The sequence below is a fragment of the Mercenaria mercenaria genome, chromosome 9 (genome assembly GCF_021730395.1).
Source record: "Mercenaria mercenaria strain notata chromosome 9, MADL_Memer_1, whole genome shotgun sequence".
Taxonomy (NCBI): domain Eukaryota; kingdom Metazoa; phylum Mollusca; class Bivalvia; order Venerida; family Veneridae; genus Mercenaria; species Mercenaria mercenaria.
In genome coordinates, this window is record NC_069369.1 from 11005848 (window position 1) to 11023919 (window position 18072).

The 18072-nt window shown below is 36.3% G+C and overlaps 1 protein-coding gene across 1 annotated transcript in view; it reads right to left on the reverse strand.

Moving 5' to 3' along the window:
• LOC123546450 (C-type mannose receptor 2-like) overlaps positions 1–18072 on the reverse strand; it is a 26600-nt gene continuing 8528 nt past the window's right edge. The window contains exons 5-10 of the mRNA XM_045332719.2: positions 16923–17047; positions 11851–11978; positions 11362–11522; positions 6240–6376; positions 5819–5955; positions 1–632 (exon numbers count right to left, since the gene is read on the reverse strand). Of these exons, the coding sequence (XP_045188654.2) occupies positions 586–632; positions 5819–5955; positions 6240–6376; positions 11362–11522; positions 11851–11978; positions 16923–17047 (735 nt within the window). The 3' untranslated portion in view covers positions 1–585. The remainder of the gene's footprint in view (positions 633–5818; positions 5956–6239; positions 6377–11361; positions 11523–11850; positions 11979–16922; positions 17048–18072) is intronic.

Below are 18072 nucleotides of genomic sequence, written 5' to 3' on the forward strand. Positions count from 1 at the left end.
AATCTGTTATATATGATACGAAGTTAATACCGACAAAAAAGCTTGCTCGACCGCAGGACAAGCAAGGATGACTCTAAAGGAGTCAGCTCAGACACTCGTTTGATTCTCAAACACTACCAGTAACAGCCTAGATAACACATAGGTTGTTTCTACTACTGTAGAACAAAAAAGCAATACATTTTTAAGGATTTCTGATATTACCTCTGTATTTGATATTAAAATGAATAGCGCTATTATGCTATAACATATAAATTACGCTTCATAAACATTTAAGAGGTATCGAAGTTATTTAAATAGCTTTTCAACATGTAGGCATACGTCCTCAACTGGTAGTCTGTAAATATATATAAAATACATGTCATATTGAAACATAATTCTCGAATCGTTATATTAAAGTTCGAACAAATAAATTTTAAGACTTCGCCATGACAGTACTCTGAGTTTCCTAACTATGAATGCATATGTGTTCATATTTTATAAAGATTTCAAAACATATCACAAAAAGCTCCGCGTATCGATCGGTTTAATTGTAGATTTTTGATATCCTTGTATAATGTAGTACTTCCGAATTCCCGAGTTCCCTGTTTAATTTGTCGAGTTCGAGCCATTACTTTGGTTTGATGCGATGGAATCTGGAAAAATATAAATTACAACACAACGATCAGACAACACTCGTTTCACATACATGTATGATTATTCTTAGCTTAATTAACAACAGGACCGCCTCGGTAGCCTATTGGTAGAGCGTCCGCTTCGAGTGCGGGAGGTCGTGGGTTCGATCCCCGGCCGCGTCATACCAAAGACGTAAAAAATGGTACAAGCAGCTTCCTCGCTTGGCGCTCAGCATTAAGGGGATAGTGCTAGGACTGGTCAGCCCGGTGTCAGTATAATGTGACTGGGTGGGGTATCATGCCACGTGTCTACGGCGTGATATTCCAGTGAGGCAGCACTATAAAGTTGGGCATTGTGCTCACTGCTACAAGTAGACACCGTCGTTTATATGACTGAAAAATTGTTGAAAAAGACGTTAACCCGAACACACACACATAATCAACAACAGAGCCATGATGGCCCTAGAATACTTACCTGAGTTACTCTGCTTTCTTGAACAGTTTGGTAGATAGTGATGCAAGACAAATGTCAGTGAAATAATTTTGAAATAGTGCAAGTGTTTTCCGACAGGATTATCTTAAGTTTCTACTTTTAGTAAATAAATACAGGCGTGCATGTGTGTGTACCTGTGCGTGCGTACGTGCGTATGAGAGAGTGAGAAAGCGTTCGGAGAGGGGTAACGCGTTTGGGAAACGATGACAAAGGATACTAAGTAACAAGATTTTTAATGTTTCATCTGCATACATGGGAAAAAATAACACGCCCCTTTGCGGCAATGTTCATTGATGAATCAGAGTCATTTGAACACTCTTCGTAAAGGGCAAGCAAAGAAACATTTGTGCAAAATTATTTTAAACTCGGTTTGTTGTTTCTGAAAAGAATATTTTAAACTTTTCAATGCATACATCTAGGAATAAACGTCCCCTGGCGGCCATGTATTTTGCCAAAGCGAACTATTTAAACAAACTTGGTAGAGGGTCACATAAGGACCATTTGTGTAGAGATAGTACCTAAGTTTTTCAAATCATAGGCATGAAGTTAAAAAGCTTTTAAACGAAGACAAATGTCCATATATTTCTCAAAAATAGATATATTGGCAATATTTTAACCAGAAGCGTAGAGTTATAAGCCTTTAATATTTCCATGTAAAAGAAAATTCTGTGATCAAGAAAATGTTACTCTTCTTGAACCTGGAGAGAAGAAACATCAAAGGGACATAATATAGCGGACTTTTGATTTAACATTCAACACTGATCTGGATTTCTAAATAATGATCCATGATACTGTGTGCTAAAAATATAGAACAACTTGAACAGTCCTTTAACAGCAAAAAGATGCTGTAGCAGAATGAAAAGTGAAGCTCTAACCGGGACTCGAACCCAGGACCTCTCACACCTGAGGCAGACACTCTACCACTTCTCTATAACAGCAGTAGCTATAGCTAGGTAGTTTAAGTGCACCGATTACATTACGTGAACTGGAACAGTTTTGTGACAATAATTTGGAGTCTAAATGTTAAAAAATCCGATTTTAATTTTTTAGTTACAGTGTCTACAATAACACATAATCGGCCTACTCCGGATTATCGGCGTATTCGCTTTGTTATGTAACGGCAATTTTCGTGTAAAGAAAAAAATGAAATCTAATGCTGCAAACGTTTTAATCGGTCAAAACTGCCCAAATTTCTTTGACGTGATTTTTAGAGTATGAACTTACTAACTGGTAGTACCAGTGAAATATAACTTACAGTGATTCTTATATATATGCCTTTTTAGTAGCTGGCGAATGGCAAAGACAGTAGGCTTTGTCCAAATATAAGCAATTATTTAACCAGTTTCGAGAGGATATCAAATGATAGGAAATTACGGTTACAAACTAAATACCTTTCTGCAATCAGTATTATGACTAAGATCGATGATCATTCATTCATTCAAATAATTTATAGGCAGAGTCCGTTGTTTACATTTTTAATCGTAATCGGTGCTCTTGTATTTAAAAAAAAAACAACACTTTTTTTAAAAAAATCGAAGAATGCGAAAAGCTATGGTACGGTCTCTTATTTGTGTGGAATTATTTTAAAGCATGCTCAGCAGTTTCTGACAAGTTTCCAATATATACATATGGGGGGAAATGACTATGCGCTCTGACGGCCATGTTTTTGACGAATAAATTAATTTGCGCAACCTTGGTAAAAAATTCCACAAGGAACATGTGTGTGAAAATATTGTAAAATCAGACAAGCGGTTTAGAAGATGTCGTTTGAAGATTTTATAGGTTTAGCTCTGTCAGCTTCTTTGTGCAACGAAGCGATACGGTTTGAATTATTTTGGAAGAATACTACTGAAGAAACATCCAGGCAAAGTTTCATCAACTTCCACCAAATGGTTGTAGAGGAGATGTCGCTTGAAGAAAAAGTCTAGACGGAAGGACGAGACAAATAACTTACCCAGTTTTGCTCAGGTGAGCCAGTAAGTAATGAACATTTGAGTCTTAGATATGCATGCTGACTAAAACGGCAGTTTTTCATGATAGAATGTGTGCTATAATTTGTATCCGTCAATATCGTGTATATCGTAATATAAAAGAAACACATTTTAGCTTGTTGTCGAGCATCAAATTACATTCATCATTTTTAAAGTCGATGATAGGGGAATTAGGTCTTAGATTAACGATACATCAGTACATTTCCAGATTTTAGTGGTTTAGGAAGGAACAAGGCTTCCCCTCTTGGTTTTATTTCTGGGTCTGGCACGAACGGTCATCTGTGAAAAACAATTGATCCGTAAGCTAGCTCAAAGGCTTCACCACATGAAATAATTCCACTTCCCAAGCGCAGTATCGATCACAGTGGTGAGGGGCAAGTAATTCAAAGTCAGCAACTTTAACATCACCAAATTTGTGTAATAGTTTAAAGGGATAAAACACTAGACAAATGCAAAAATCAATAGCACTAGCGACATACGAGTGATATGAAAATCGAGGATGAAAATCTCATTCAAAGAAAGCAAATCATCCATACAGCGCTCCATATGGAAATATAGTGGGTTTTTTTTCATTGACTATCAACGTTATCTAGGCGTACTATATAGAACCACCGATCTTCAGTCAGATGCCTGAATAGTTTCCCCATATCAATGAATTCTATACCAAAAGCAATGATCTTCGAACCCACATCGATGATGACAAGTGACCTTAAGCACACGGAGGCCTTCATTATTTAAATGTTTCTGATACATGAAATAATGCCGGCATGAATTAACGGCTGATAATGAAATGTAACACGAAAGTAGCGCAAAAACATACAAGGGGATACTAGTTAATCAGGCCAACGGACAATATATATCAAATCGTTCAAAAAAGCATTTTCTAGTTACAGTAAGTAAGTAAGAAGTAAGTAAGTAAGTAAAGACTTAATTTAACGAGGCTACACATTTGGTTTCCTAATCTTCCATGTGGGCCTCAACATATACGCCCGAAGGGACGTAGGTTGTTATACCCCCGGTTTCCGTCCGTCCATCCGTTAGCAATTTCGTGTCCGCTCTGTAACTCTTGAACCCCTTGAAGGATTTCGAAGAAACTCGGTAGCATGCATTTCCACTACCTTCCACGAACAGGCTTAATCAAACCGAGCCTGCAACATTTTCGTTTTTGTTGTATTGAGCGACCTGTGGAGTTTCCGCTTTTTCTATTGTAACACAAATGTTCACCACATCAAGACAATGTGCAGAGCGCATGTTTCGGACGGCTTGCTTCAAGGTCAAGGTCACACTTGGAGGTCAAAGGTCATATAAGTTTGTTTCGTGTCCGCTCTGTAACTCTTGAACTGCGTGAAGGATTTCAAAGAAACTTGGCACAAATGTACACCACATCGAGACGACGTGCATAGCGCATGTTTCGGATGGGTTGCTTCAAGGTCAAGGTCACTTTTCGGGGTCAAAGGTCATATGACTGTTTCGTATGTATGTTGCTCTGCATTGCGGTGTTCTCGTTTTTTTGGTTTTTTTAGCAGATCCCTTTTTTGTTCACTTGCAATACTGTTTTTTAATTATTTCCCTTTTATGTTACTATAAATAGCCTATTTTGTAACTTTCTTTTCATTATTGGCAGTAGGGAAAAACCGAAACCACTTTTCTGTGGTACAACATGGATGGTATCTCCAACTCTTGGGTGTATTCTGACATATCTGTACCTGGTAAGGATTTTTTGTGAACTTTGAAATTTTGTTTGTCGATTAAAAATTTTTTTTGGAATTTCTTCCCTTTGTTGTTGGGCTTCAACAGTCAAGTTCTTTAAAGTTTGCTCCCATCCTCTGATATAACCCTTCGGGCGTATATTGCCCCGCTTGGCGGAGCTCTTGTTTTATAATTTTGGAATCTGCGTTATTTAAAGTGGTTTTGAAACATTAATATTTTCTCAGTTTTATGTTTGCTAATAAAATTGTAAAGGCACTCGAAGAAGTTTTAAGTGCGAGTTACCTACCTGCACTGTAAAGGCAACAAAAACAACTAATTTATCATTTAGTGGTGCGAATTTTCTTATGAATAGATTTATATAATTATTTGAAGATAGTGGAAGATGTCTGCGTACCCCAGTTTTTGATGGGCTGGAATCTCTCTGTAAATAACACTGGCCTTGGCAACATTTTTGCGTATTTCGTCACCTACGCAAATATCGCCTATTTCCGTTCTTTGTTGGGCACCAGTTTCTTCATACTAGATAATATTATATCTATTAAAATGTTAAGTCAAACATTTTGCTCTAGACAGTTACACTTTATAGTAAAATATTACATTTACACATGTTGATTTCGCACTCTTTTTTAACATGCAAGTTTACAGGGCGGACCAGTTATTATATGGAAAGTGTTATTCGTTCCTTATTCATTTTTTTTTTCACTTCCATTTGTGCACATTTTTTAATACGTAATAGTGATAACACACTAGCTATATAATTCGAAGTATAAAATGGTCAAGAATTTGCTTTTAGGCTCGTTTCTACTTTTATACGTTTTACATGTAGTCTTCACAAAATGAACTTTAGAGATTTACAAAGATGATTAAAGATCCTAATCAATTTAATATAACACGTTTTTGGCTTTTATTCAATATCATGTATAGAAAAACCGGTAAGTTTAACTTAGAATTGAACTGTCAATACTTGAAATAGATGCATTTTCCTGTCTTGGATTATATAACATGGTACTAACCATTGTTAGAAACTGTAGCATCTTTTTCGCAGATAAAACTGATTTTTGAACTGCAGTCACGCATATGGTAATGTCCAGCAAAAGTGACCAGTCCACAATCATCATACCTGTTCGAACTTGGTTCTCCTGTCCAGTCACTAGATAAAAAATGAAATAAAAATCACCCTGTTTGATTCTACAGATACAGTTCAAGACAATCGTACCTTGAATGGGTATTTATACAGTCTGTAAATAGTTATAAAGTAAAACTACTGTAAAAAGTTCAAGATAGTAAAACGATATAATATTTAAGGAGGAATGCAACTGAGTAAAGTTTTGAATAATAAACTGATAACGCTATTTCTCTCGCGTATTTCAAACTAACAAGAGGTAAATTAATGCCGGGTTTGTTTCATCACCATACAAGTCGTACAATACTTACATAAGGGTATGATCGGGTACATCGGTCATTTCGTTTCCAAATGACCAAAATCCTTCATGTCCCTTGTCGGTCAAAGACGTCCAATATCCACGTATGTTTTCTGGCAATTGATTCTTGACTTGATTTACAATAAATTCCTGAAAATGAGAGTTGGAGACCAAATCGATATCAGTTCATTGTATTGCTTAAGAAAAATAAAAGAAAGCTTTGTCGTAAAATAATCGTTCTATTCTATCATACAGAGTTACCTATTATAGAAATAAATGAGCCGTGCCATGAGAAAACCAACATAGTGGGTTTGTGACCAGCATGGATCCAGACCAGCCTGCGCATCCGCGCAGTCTGGTCAGGATCCATGTTGTTCGCTTTTAAAGCCTACTGCAATTAGAGAAACCGTTAGCGAACAGCATGGATCCTGACCAGACTGCGCGGATGCGCAGGCTGGTCTGGATCCATGCTGGTCGCAAAGCCACTATGTTGGTTTTCCCATGGCACGGCTCAAATGTGTATTTAATTAATGAATTACCGAATGGTAAGATAACAATGATCTTTCCGGGATGTTTTCATTTTACAATAATAATGATAATAACCTTATCTACCTAGACTAACATAATAATAAGTTTAGCATATGGTTCTCTAACATAATGATTTGAAATTGCTACCTTTAGTATGTAACTTAGGACATGTGATTAATAAAAATAACGTATTACGAACAAACTACTTATTGATACAAACAGTGTGTAGTAGTATGAAAAGTCTTTTTTGGCAACATCAAAGCTAAAAGTATCTACAAGAGGCTAAACATCAAGAATAAGTTTTATTTGTAGTGATAACTTTTATGGAAATTACAATGTCTGCAACCTCATGTGTGGGCAGATTAAACAATGTACACAAATGCAATGATACTGTGAAATTGTGGATGTAGGTGCAAGAAAAATAGAATGCACAAATCAGGACAGCAATGTCAGAATAATTTGTATGTTTGATATATTGATAACGTAACACATTAAGCACAGATAGTGCTTGACTCCCTTTATATGCTATCATTGCTATAATTATTGTTGAACTGCTGTTAATAATAGATTTTGGGTCATTTGTAGCTGATTTGGGTTCATTATGTGGATGGCTGAGTCCCAGCTTCGCACATTATGTCATATACAAAAGTTAATGGGAACCAGATATTTGATACAGCAAGTACTCGTTGTAAAATGTTATGTTTAAATTTGGACCAATCAGAAACAAGTTCTAAAAATAGCACGTCTGCTAGGGTATAAATAAGTAGATGGATGACAGAGAGCTCATTCGGTATCCAGCGGTAGAAGAAGACACATCGAGGATTCAACTAATAATTTATCCCAGTACCTTGATAAGGAGACTATTGCAGTTACCCTGACAGGGCGGATAAATTATTAAAAAGAAGACTTTGGAAGTTCGTAGACTAAAGAGGAGTTGTAGAATTTCAACCAGGTTTCGAACTATAGGGCCAGCGCATAGAAGTTTTACCTTAAGGGGAAATGCCACAGTTGTGTGGGTTTTTTATATAGGCAAAGAAGGAAAACATTTAACTAGCGGGGAGAATTTTCTTAAACTTTGCATAATCATAGAGCACCCTATTAGAAACAAATTTATGCAAAAAAAATCTGGGGGTCCCGGTGCTACTTTTTGAGTTATCTGGACCTGAATGCGAGATTTTTGCTCTTTTAGGTCATTTTCAAGGGCAGATAACTCAAAATCTAGCATACAGATACCTTATTTCATTTCACATTATTTTTTGTTATTACATTTCCAGTCATTATGCAAAGTTTTAAATCATTCTATCAAACAGAATTTTTGCTGTGTTTCAATGAGTAAACATACTGCATTTTTCTTGAAAAAAGGGGCATAATTGGAAGAAATTTTCTATTTGTTTGCGTAAGCGACTATAGAATAAAATCCGTCACCTAGAATTCCTGCAAATTTTGTACAATTGCATGAAATAAAGTAACAAACACTAATCTAAATAAAATAAAGTGTAACTATAACTTGAGTTATCTGCCCTTGAAAATGACCTAAAAGAGCAAAAAACTCGCATTCAGGGGCAGATAACTCAAAAATTAGCACCGGGACCCCCAATTGTTTTTCATAAATTTGTTTCTAATATGATGCTCTATGATCATGCAAAGTTTAAGAAAATTCTCTCCGCTAGTTAAAATTTTTCCTTCTGTGCCAATATAAAAAACCCACGCAACTGTCCCATTTCCCCTTAAGGGTAGTTGAATGCTATATACGATAGCATATATAGGCTGAGCATCGGGAAGCTGAGACAGAGACCCAGAGTTTGGTAATCTACTGAGATAGTAAGAGAGTTCCAGCTTATAGACGGTTCAGCATTACTGGCGAAATACAGCCAAGGCATCGGGGATATACCTATAGGGTAGTTGAATGCTACATATGATAGCATATAGGCGCTGAGCATCCAGGAGTCAGGGTAATCATATAGAGTTTGAGAGGACAGAGGCCGAGCATCTATGCGATAGGACTCGTATGTTATTGATTCAAAGACATTGTCTGACGGGAACTTCAACAAAAAGACCAGTCAAGTATAGAGTCTCCAGCCTGTAGGAGTTTGAGCTAATCATTTTTAATTGAAGATTTTTGTTTGAAATATTTAGTGATTTGCCTGATCCCTGAAATTGTCTAGCTCATAATAAGAAATAATTTACGAATCACTGGTACACGAATCATTTAGGCAAGGTAGCCAGAGGAAAATTCTATATATGAGATATTTGGTCTCACCAGCTCTACATTTTAACAAATGACATTCTACATCGTTTGTCAGCTAGTCTAAGACATAGTCACCTTAGCGATTGGACCCAAACCATTGTTCAAGATACTAAAGGCGTAGGCACTTCCCTGGGTCATATAACTCGTATCCTGACAAGCAATAACAGCACTCTCCCCAATGAGACTGTCCCCTATTGCCGAACGCTTGTGCTTAAAACCTCACACTGTAAGCTTGGGCCCCTGAATCATTGGTGCTTCAAACATACTGCGCATTGCTTACATACTTTTATTTCAAAGGAAAAGTTTAAGATGTTTCTAAATTGGCTTTAAAATTATTAACGTCACATTTTCTGATTTCATAACAGCCACAACAAAGAGGAAGAATGAACGCATTATGATATTCAATAAGAGATGTTTTAAGTAGTTTAATTACGTAAAACATTGATGCTTTAAGTGGTCATCAATATAGATTTTTTAAAGTTTTTGAGTTTCTACATGTTTTGATACTTTATTTTCATATATTTTCAAATTTTAGTGAATTGGTGTTTTAGCAGTACATAAACTCATGACTGATGGCACATTAACTACCATATTGTTTCATTTTTTAATTTGTAGATTTTTTTCCACAACTGTATGGTCTTTATTACAGGAGTATATCGTTCTACCACCCGCAAAAAAGTGTTTCAAAAGTATTTTTGAAAAAATAAGAAAAGTTCAGGTCGTAAATCACAGCCTTGACTTGAGAAACATCTGCTTGGACTAACTTTTCGGGTTACATTTGATTATTAGCACATACACATTGAACCCGTTCATTTAAATATGATTTTAAAAGAATTTATAATTGTGACTTACTAGGGTATGATAGTATTTTATTTTGTCATGGATAGTTTAATGACCAGTTAGATAAATGCCTTTTTTAAAAAGTATGGCACAATCTCTCCGTTATTCATATTAGGGAGCCAGTTTTCTATGAATTTAACTAGCGCAGGATGAAGGAATAGATTTGTGTGGATCTGGACTTCCATGTGCGTATTAACTTTTAGTTGTTGAGAAAAACTAATTGTGTTAAGTACCTGTCTCTCAAGTATTTTTGAGATAACAAACATTTTAGAAATAGGTCTCCAATTTGAAGTTTGAGGGGGATATATAGGAGTAAGCTTGTCGGTCGGTCGATCCGTTGGTTTTCATGGTTTCCGGACAATAACCCATGAAAGACTTGGCAAATTTAAATAATGTTTGGTACACAGGTGTAACATCATAACATACAGGTCATATTTGATTTTGAGGTCTGTAGGTCAAAGGTCAATGTCACAATGACCCGGAACAGTTAAACGGTTTCCGGACGCTTGGGTCTAGGATCATTAAAGTTCATAGAGAGGCTGGTCATGACCAGCAAATGACACCTACTGATTTTGAGTTTAGTATGTCAAGGGTCAAGGTCACAGTGACCCGGAACCCTTAAAACAAGGAAGAATATCCATCAGGGAAAGCCATGTTCTAAAAACGCAGCCTCCCCAAACGCAAATCCAGCATGCGGACGCGCACACGATCAACACACACACAAAACAAAACAAACAAATAAGGGGTCACAGTGAGGCACCGCCTTGGGGCTTCGGACAATTACTTGAGAACGCTTAGGCTTAGGATCATGAAAGTTGACATGAAGGTTGGTCATGGCCAGCAGATGACACCTAATAATTTTGAAGTCTATGGTCATAGTGGCCCGGAACAGAAGGAACATTTTCTTCTTCAAATTGAGAATTTTTCAAACTGTGGTTTCAATTAATCCTTTCTCTTAAGTTTAAACATACCTTGGTAAAGAAAATGATAAACGTTTTGATAAAGTTTTGTAGATCTTTAATCTTGCATCCGTTGTATTTATTCATTTTACTGATATCGTGTGTGTAAATCGATGTCAAGTTTCGTTTACCGCTACAGTTGTACGTCCTTTGATTAATATTTTATTACAGATTGTGTACCTATATTAAAGACACATTATGTATAAGTTTATTGAGATGTTAAAGACATAAAATAGAAATATGTAGATTAATCTGTGCTTATATCTTAGAACCGAATTATCACAAAGAATTTCATTATCAATAATTAATACAGATTAATTCATCCTCTTGTTTTTGTTGAATATTAAAACATCTTGTTTAACTTAAGTCATTGAGATTTTGTTTATTGCTGTTTTATTATGCTGAGGGTATATATAACGATGTACACATGCACAAGTCTAAAGAAATTATGTTCTGTTTAGATCTTATTCGCATCATTCTCTCATGTAGAGTACCGTTAAAATGATACAAAATTGTGTTTATGAAGAAACTAATACAGCCGCATATAATTTATATTTTACCTTCTCATACCGGTCATTTACTGACAATAGCTTGCCCCCAGCTGCCTTACAAAAGGCGGTAGCTTCTATTTGATTATACAGTAAGGAACTGTTGTCAAAAGATGTAAACATGTAACAATTTTTCTGACTTCTAATCCAACCAACTTGACATGGATCTTTGGCTGAAAAACAAAATACAGGATCCCGTTTTTGTTTTAAATGTAAATAAAATGGAAAACATTATCTAAGCAGGCTAACGGTACATTAGTAAGGAAACGCATCTAATATAACTTTAAATAAAATTATTTGAAGCAAACATTACTGAATAACTATGATTAAAATATTTATTGATGTTAATATGAACATATGTAAAAATAAAACCAAAAAAAACAAGGAAGACTATTCTTGCTTTGGTAAACTCTGAAACAGCTTTGACACATTTAAGTTTCATAAGTAATCGTAGGAAGAATTAAGGCTGTTTTTCCAGCATTGCCATTGCATTATACTCACTAACGATGTCAATTTCACAAATTGCCGCAGCTTGGGTGATGCAAGGTACATCGTTATAAACTCCAAGACTAGAAATCAAAGCACAGTCTTCATTTCCCTTAAAATTATTTGGTTCTTGATTCCATTTTCTGAAAAATGCAAAGTCAAAATATGCCTGAAGAGTAATTTTTTATCCACTAGACATGTTGTGTATCTTTAGCATTTTAAGCATCAAAGTGTGATGTATTCGTGAAGACGAGACATTCAAAAGTGTCCATAATAACTTGAAAACTTATGCCTGAATAGTAACAGTATCGAGTCCGTTATATTTTGGACACTGTCTCCGTGACGATTTGATAGAAGACATTGTGTCTAAAATCATTCGTCATCCACCTCTGATTCATGTGGGGAAGCTGGAAATTACTTGCGGAGAGCAGGTTTGGACTGGTACAGAATCCAGGAACTATGGCTAACTACACGCCATTACATAACTGAAATACTGTTGAACACAAAACCATCTGCACCTTGGGTCTTCCTACGCAATCTTAAGCTGGAAAGTCACCATATGACATGTATTTCTGTCGATTTGATCCAACCAAAAACGATGCTTTCTCAACTCCTGATGAATTCTAAATGTACAAACAAAAAACAAACAAACAAATCAATGACTCAAACATTCCATGAAAGTTTTACATCTATGTTACAGCACCGAAATAAATCTGTTATAACATTGTGATCCTCTAGTGTGACCTTGCGTTTTGGCATACGCAAGACCTTGTATGATCAATTATATGACCTTTGTCTCCACCCTAGCACCCCACAACTCCATTTGACATGGACTTCTGTGACACTATCGTATTGTGGAAAATATTTGTGCCAAAGTAGAAACAAAGCTTAATGTATGTCAAATGTATTACCTGCAGATGACATATGATCTCAGAAACCCTGAGCATGACTAGACCCTAAAGTTTAATGGCAATTGTGATGTAAACTAAATTTTAAAACAGCTTCTGGATCTTACATCAAGTTTTTCAATCAATGTAATAACCTTGTCTCATAATGTCAATCAAATTCGCCAAAAGTACATTTAACGGCAGTTCATTGATACAAGGCGCATAATTGACTTCTTTTTTATTTATAAAAGTTTAGTAAAAGCTTTGTACTTTCAGAATAATTAACTGATATACGTAACAGACTTTTGGACTGGTTAGCAAAGCGTTTTATAATTGAAAATAAAGACACAGAACCAGACGATAATATTATGACCGAACATTGCGTGTCTGAACTTAAGTTGACATATTATTTCTGTCTTTGCTGTATGTGTTTGTTTTCATACGGTATTAAATACTAAGTAAACAAACTAAAAACATTGTCTTTTTTATAATGAACCGTTCTAATTTTCTAAAAAGCGAGTTTTGAATCGTTCGTAGTGGAAGTCCTTTGAAGCTGACGTTTGAGTTTTGAATTTGACAGTACCGGTGTTCAAAGCTACAAATGAAATCCTAAAACTTTATGAATTAGAATTAAATTAAAGATTTACATGCATGACTTTCTTCCATAAACAAAAATCATGTGCGGCAGTTTTCAATTTTGTTATACATATATGAGGAAATTACGATTTAACTTATGAAACTAGTTAAAACTTTATAAGTATATATCTGCCAATGAGAAAAAAGTCAAGACAAATTTTACAGCTAGGGAAAGGTTTTAAAATATGATCATTGACCCCTGTATGTTACACTGACCTTTGAGATACGTACATTGGAATTATACGCGACACTCAGTTACATTGAGATTGAAAATTATACAATAAATATTGATCCATGCATGTCAAAATTACAGCCTGAATAAGCTTTAAAATGGCGTTTTACCCATAGTGTAACATTGAACTTTGAGAATTGGACCTGGAGCGTGCGCGAGGCATTTTATCTAATGCAGTAGACATTTAAGGTGAATATAAAAACAGTGTGACTCGGGAACTTGATTTTTATGCCCCCAAAGGGAGGCATATTAGTTTTCAACTGTCCGTCCGTTCGTTCGTCACAACGTTAACTTTTTGCATGAAGGCCAACGTTAACTTTTGCATGAAGGCACTTTACTCGCGGAGGACTGCACCCAGGACCTTCAAACTTCACGTGCTGATAGTACTTATTGAGTTCACGACCTCTACTGACATTGGGGTCACTAGGTCAAAGGTCAAGGTCACAGTGGCCAATGATAACTTTTTTGCCTGAAGGCACTTTACTCGCGAACCACTGCACCCAGGACCTTCAAACTTCACATGCTGATAGTACTTATCCAGTGCACGAGTCTTACTGACTTTGGGATCACCGGGTCAAAGGTCAAGGTCACATGGGCTAATGTTAACTTTTTGCATGAAGGCACTTTACCTGCGAACCACTGCATCCAGGACCTTTAAACTTCACGTGCTGATAGTACTTATTGAGTACACAATCTCTACTGACTTGGGGGTCACCAGGTCAAAGGTCGAGGTCACAGGGGCCAATGTTGACTTTTTGCATGAAGGCACTTTACTCGCGAACCACTGCACCCAGGACCTTCAATCTTCTCCTGCTGATAGTACGTATTGAGTACACGACCGCTACTGGCTTTGGGGTCACCAGATTAAAGGTCAAGGTCACAGTGGCCAATGTTAACTTTTTGCATGAAGGCACTTTACTCGCGAATCACTGCACGCAGGACCTTCAAACTTTACATGCTGATAGTACTTACTGAGAACACGACCCCTATTGACTTTGGGGTCACCAGGTCAAAGGTCAAGGTCACCAGGTCAAAGCGTTGTGGGGGGGGATTTGTCACCATTGAGATGAATATTTATGCCAGATATAAAACGACTTGTCCAATGCATGCCACGTTATTGTCAAGACAAAATCGAACGGACGCAAAAGATAATAGGTAAGGGTAGATTTCTCGGAAGCAAAGAGCACCTTAAACACAGACTCAGAGCCACACATTTGCAATGTAGGCCCACAACAAAAAGAAGCTGTAATGCAAAAATATTACAGATGGGTTGCTTCAAACATCTAACAAGTACATATTAATTTATGTGAAATATAGATAGAGGGAGAGGAAGTGGTAAAATGGTGGGGGTTGGGGGAGGAATTAGAAGGGGGAAAAGACGAACAAGGATGAATATACAAAGGGAATGCTACGTTCCTTAATAACTGTCACACTACAACGTAAACCACAACAGCGCAGACACTCGTGTACCAGAATAAAACACACAACCACACCCAATTAAATAACAGAAAACATTAACTTAAAGGCACCGTCTTAGACACACAATCACGTCCATTTAAACAGGAAAAAAAAACAATTGTGTACCGCCTTAGGATTCCGTCAGCCTGAATAAAGGGGAGCAACGAAAACTAACTCAAAGTAAAAGGGGAGGGATGCAAAAAGTCGCGCAAATGCAAGGGGAAAGGAGGGGACAATACGGGGAGTTAGGAGGAGGAGGAAAAACGCGTACATCAAACAAGAAAACATACGCAACAGGCAAAACAAGACAGACAGAAAACCAGTTGAAAATAGGTGCACCGCCTTGGAACGGTCAGTAACCTATATAAAGGAAACTGGTGGTTTAAACGCGTTTAGGGCATGCCAACCTCGCACTTACCCTTTTCCCAACAAGTTAGACAAGACAATACTAATAAAATGCCAAACAACAAACAAGACTACATACGCAACACAAAATACGAGATGGACAGTTGTAATAAAATGCCAACAACAAACAAGACTACATACGCAACACAAAATACGAGAGACAGGAAACAAGTTGAAAATAGGGGCATCGCCTTGGAACGGTCAGTAACCTAAATAAAGGAAACTGGGAGCTTAAACGCGTTTAGGGCATGCCAACCTCGCACTTACCCTTTTCCCAACAAGTTAGACAAGACAGTACTAATAAAATGCCAAACAACAAACAAGACTACATACGCAACACAAAATACGAGATGGACAGTTGTAATAAAATGCCAACAACAAACAAGACTACATACGCAACACAAAATACGAGAGACAGGAAACAAGTTGAAAATAGGGGCATCGCCTTAGAACGGTCAGTAACCTATATAAAGGAAACTGGGAGCTTAAACGCGTTTAGGGCATGCCAACCTCTCACTTACCCTATTTTCAACAAGTTAGACAACACAATGTAAATAAAATCCCCGCTGAGAAGGGCTCTAGCATTAGTGCAAAAATAACAGATTAATAAAGTGAAACATAAAATTAAGGTAAATCTAAGGTATAATTACACCAATATACTCAACAACTTGTCTGAAGTCAGAGCACCAAGAGCCTAACTTTTAAGGGCACGACTAAGAAAACTGCAAGACAAAAATCAACTCCCTCCGTCCATTGTTTGTAGGATTTAGGAGAAAAGCATCATGGAGTCTTACACTTTATTAGTCATCGCACCATCAAATAGGAAAGCGTAGCGATTAACTCTAGAGGGGTCAATCACTGAACACGCACTATGCTTCACGATTTTTGCATCGTATCCTCTTTTCATCAACTTCTTAACCCATTTTACAAATATTTGATTAAAATAAGGACTATCTTTAATTTTCCGAATTTTATAAACTACCTCTCCATAATATTCAGGGTGGGTAAGTCCAAGTTTTATAAGTGGTTTTAGGTTCGTATTGTATTTTTCTAACAGTTCCGATGATCTGTAGTAAAATTTACTCCACACTTTCCGTACCTTATGATAACGGTAACCCTGTTGTAATAATTTCTTGGTGATATGAAGATTTCTGTCATTAAAATCATCTATCTTTGAGCAAGCTCTTGCAAAATGATTAAGTTGTGAAATATAAACTACGTATGATGTTGCTCGAGGGACATCTCCATCAATGTGGAGGAAGTTGACAATTTCAAAATTAAAATCGTTCCTTTTATCATATATTTTCGTTTCTAGATTATTATTTACAATTGTTAAATTTAAATCCGAAACGCGTACAAACTAATGCAGCTATTATGACGAAAATGAATAAGAACCTTAGTTCTTTTATATTTGGAGATATTTAAACATCTAGTAATCAACTATACGAAAAACAGAAACGAATGCCTACATGTATGTAATGTTGAAGGGAGTACCATCTGCCCAGACATAGGTTGCTTCACTGCTTCTATCATTCAGGCCAGTCCAAAACAGCCTATCGTTTGCAGGGCTCATAAGCTGTAACTCTAGCCACATCTGTGTAAATAAATAATTCGTATGAATGCTTAAATATTAAACATAAACGCAATATCACTATGCTTAAGAAGACCAAGTCCGATATTGATACAGTTACACACTTCACAAATATGTGCAGCAATCATTAGCACTTTGGGGCTCGAATAAAAGTTAGGTATAAGTAATATTCATACTTGAATCTATCTTAAACTGGTGAATATCTGGAATATCGAACATTCAATAAATGCATTGAGAAATACAACATTGTGACAGAGGTAGAGCAAAAAGTAAATGCATGCATAATGATGACTTTAATGACGCCCCACAGAATTACTGTATTTAATTGTATTTACATGACGGTGATTATACATCATTTGCATAAAAAAGAGTAATACAAGTATCTACAACAAATTGACAGAGACATATATTTAGGTCAAGACAATGTGTTTAATGTCTGAATATTTTATTGAATGAATATAGCACTATGCACAGTATTTGATATATTAAGCCGAGTTTTCGACCACACTGTTTCTACAGGGCTAGATAGTTATTCATCTGTTTTTAAACCTATCCTAAAAGAGACTAAATAAATAAGTTGTCAAAAGAAGTCCACGTGGGAGGAAACAATGGGTCACTAGGTTGTGGGTCTTTAAGGTAGTTCTGCACGTTCGGATAAAATTTTTCTACAATGTAGAATTTGATTAAACCCGGATTTTCAAATCTTAAGAATATACTTAGAAATTTCGGCAACTAAAAAAATAAGGGTCGTGTGTTCGACGGATGGTCATTGACCCTAAAGCGCTCACATATGTAAATAGCATCAAGTGTGTCTGTATAACGTAATGGTACAAGTACAGAATTATGTTTATATAAATATCAAGGCTCTAGCTATCATTGATTCTCGAGAAGAACATATTCAAAGTTTCTTTTATATTAGCCTATATTATATACATGTCACACACATGGGCATGGTAATTTTTGAACCAAGTCAATAATTTGAACAATTACGGCAGACAGTCAAACTCTGATATTACACGCCGAATATC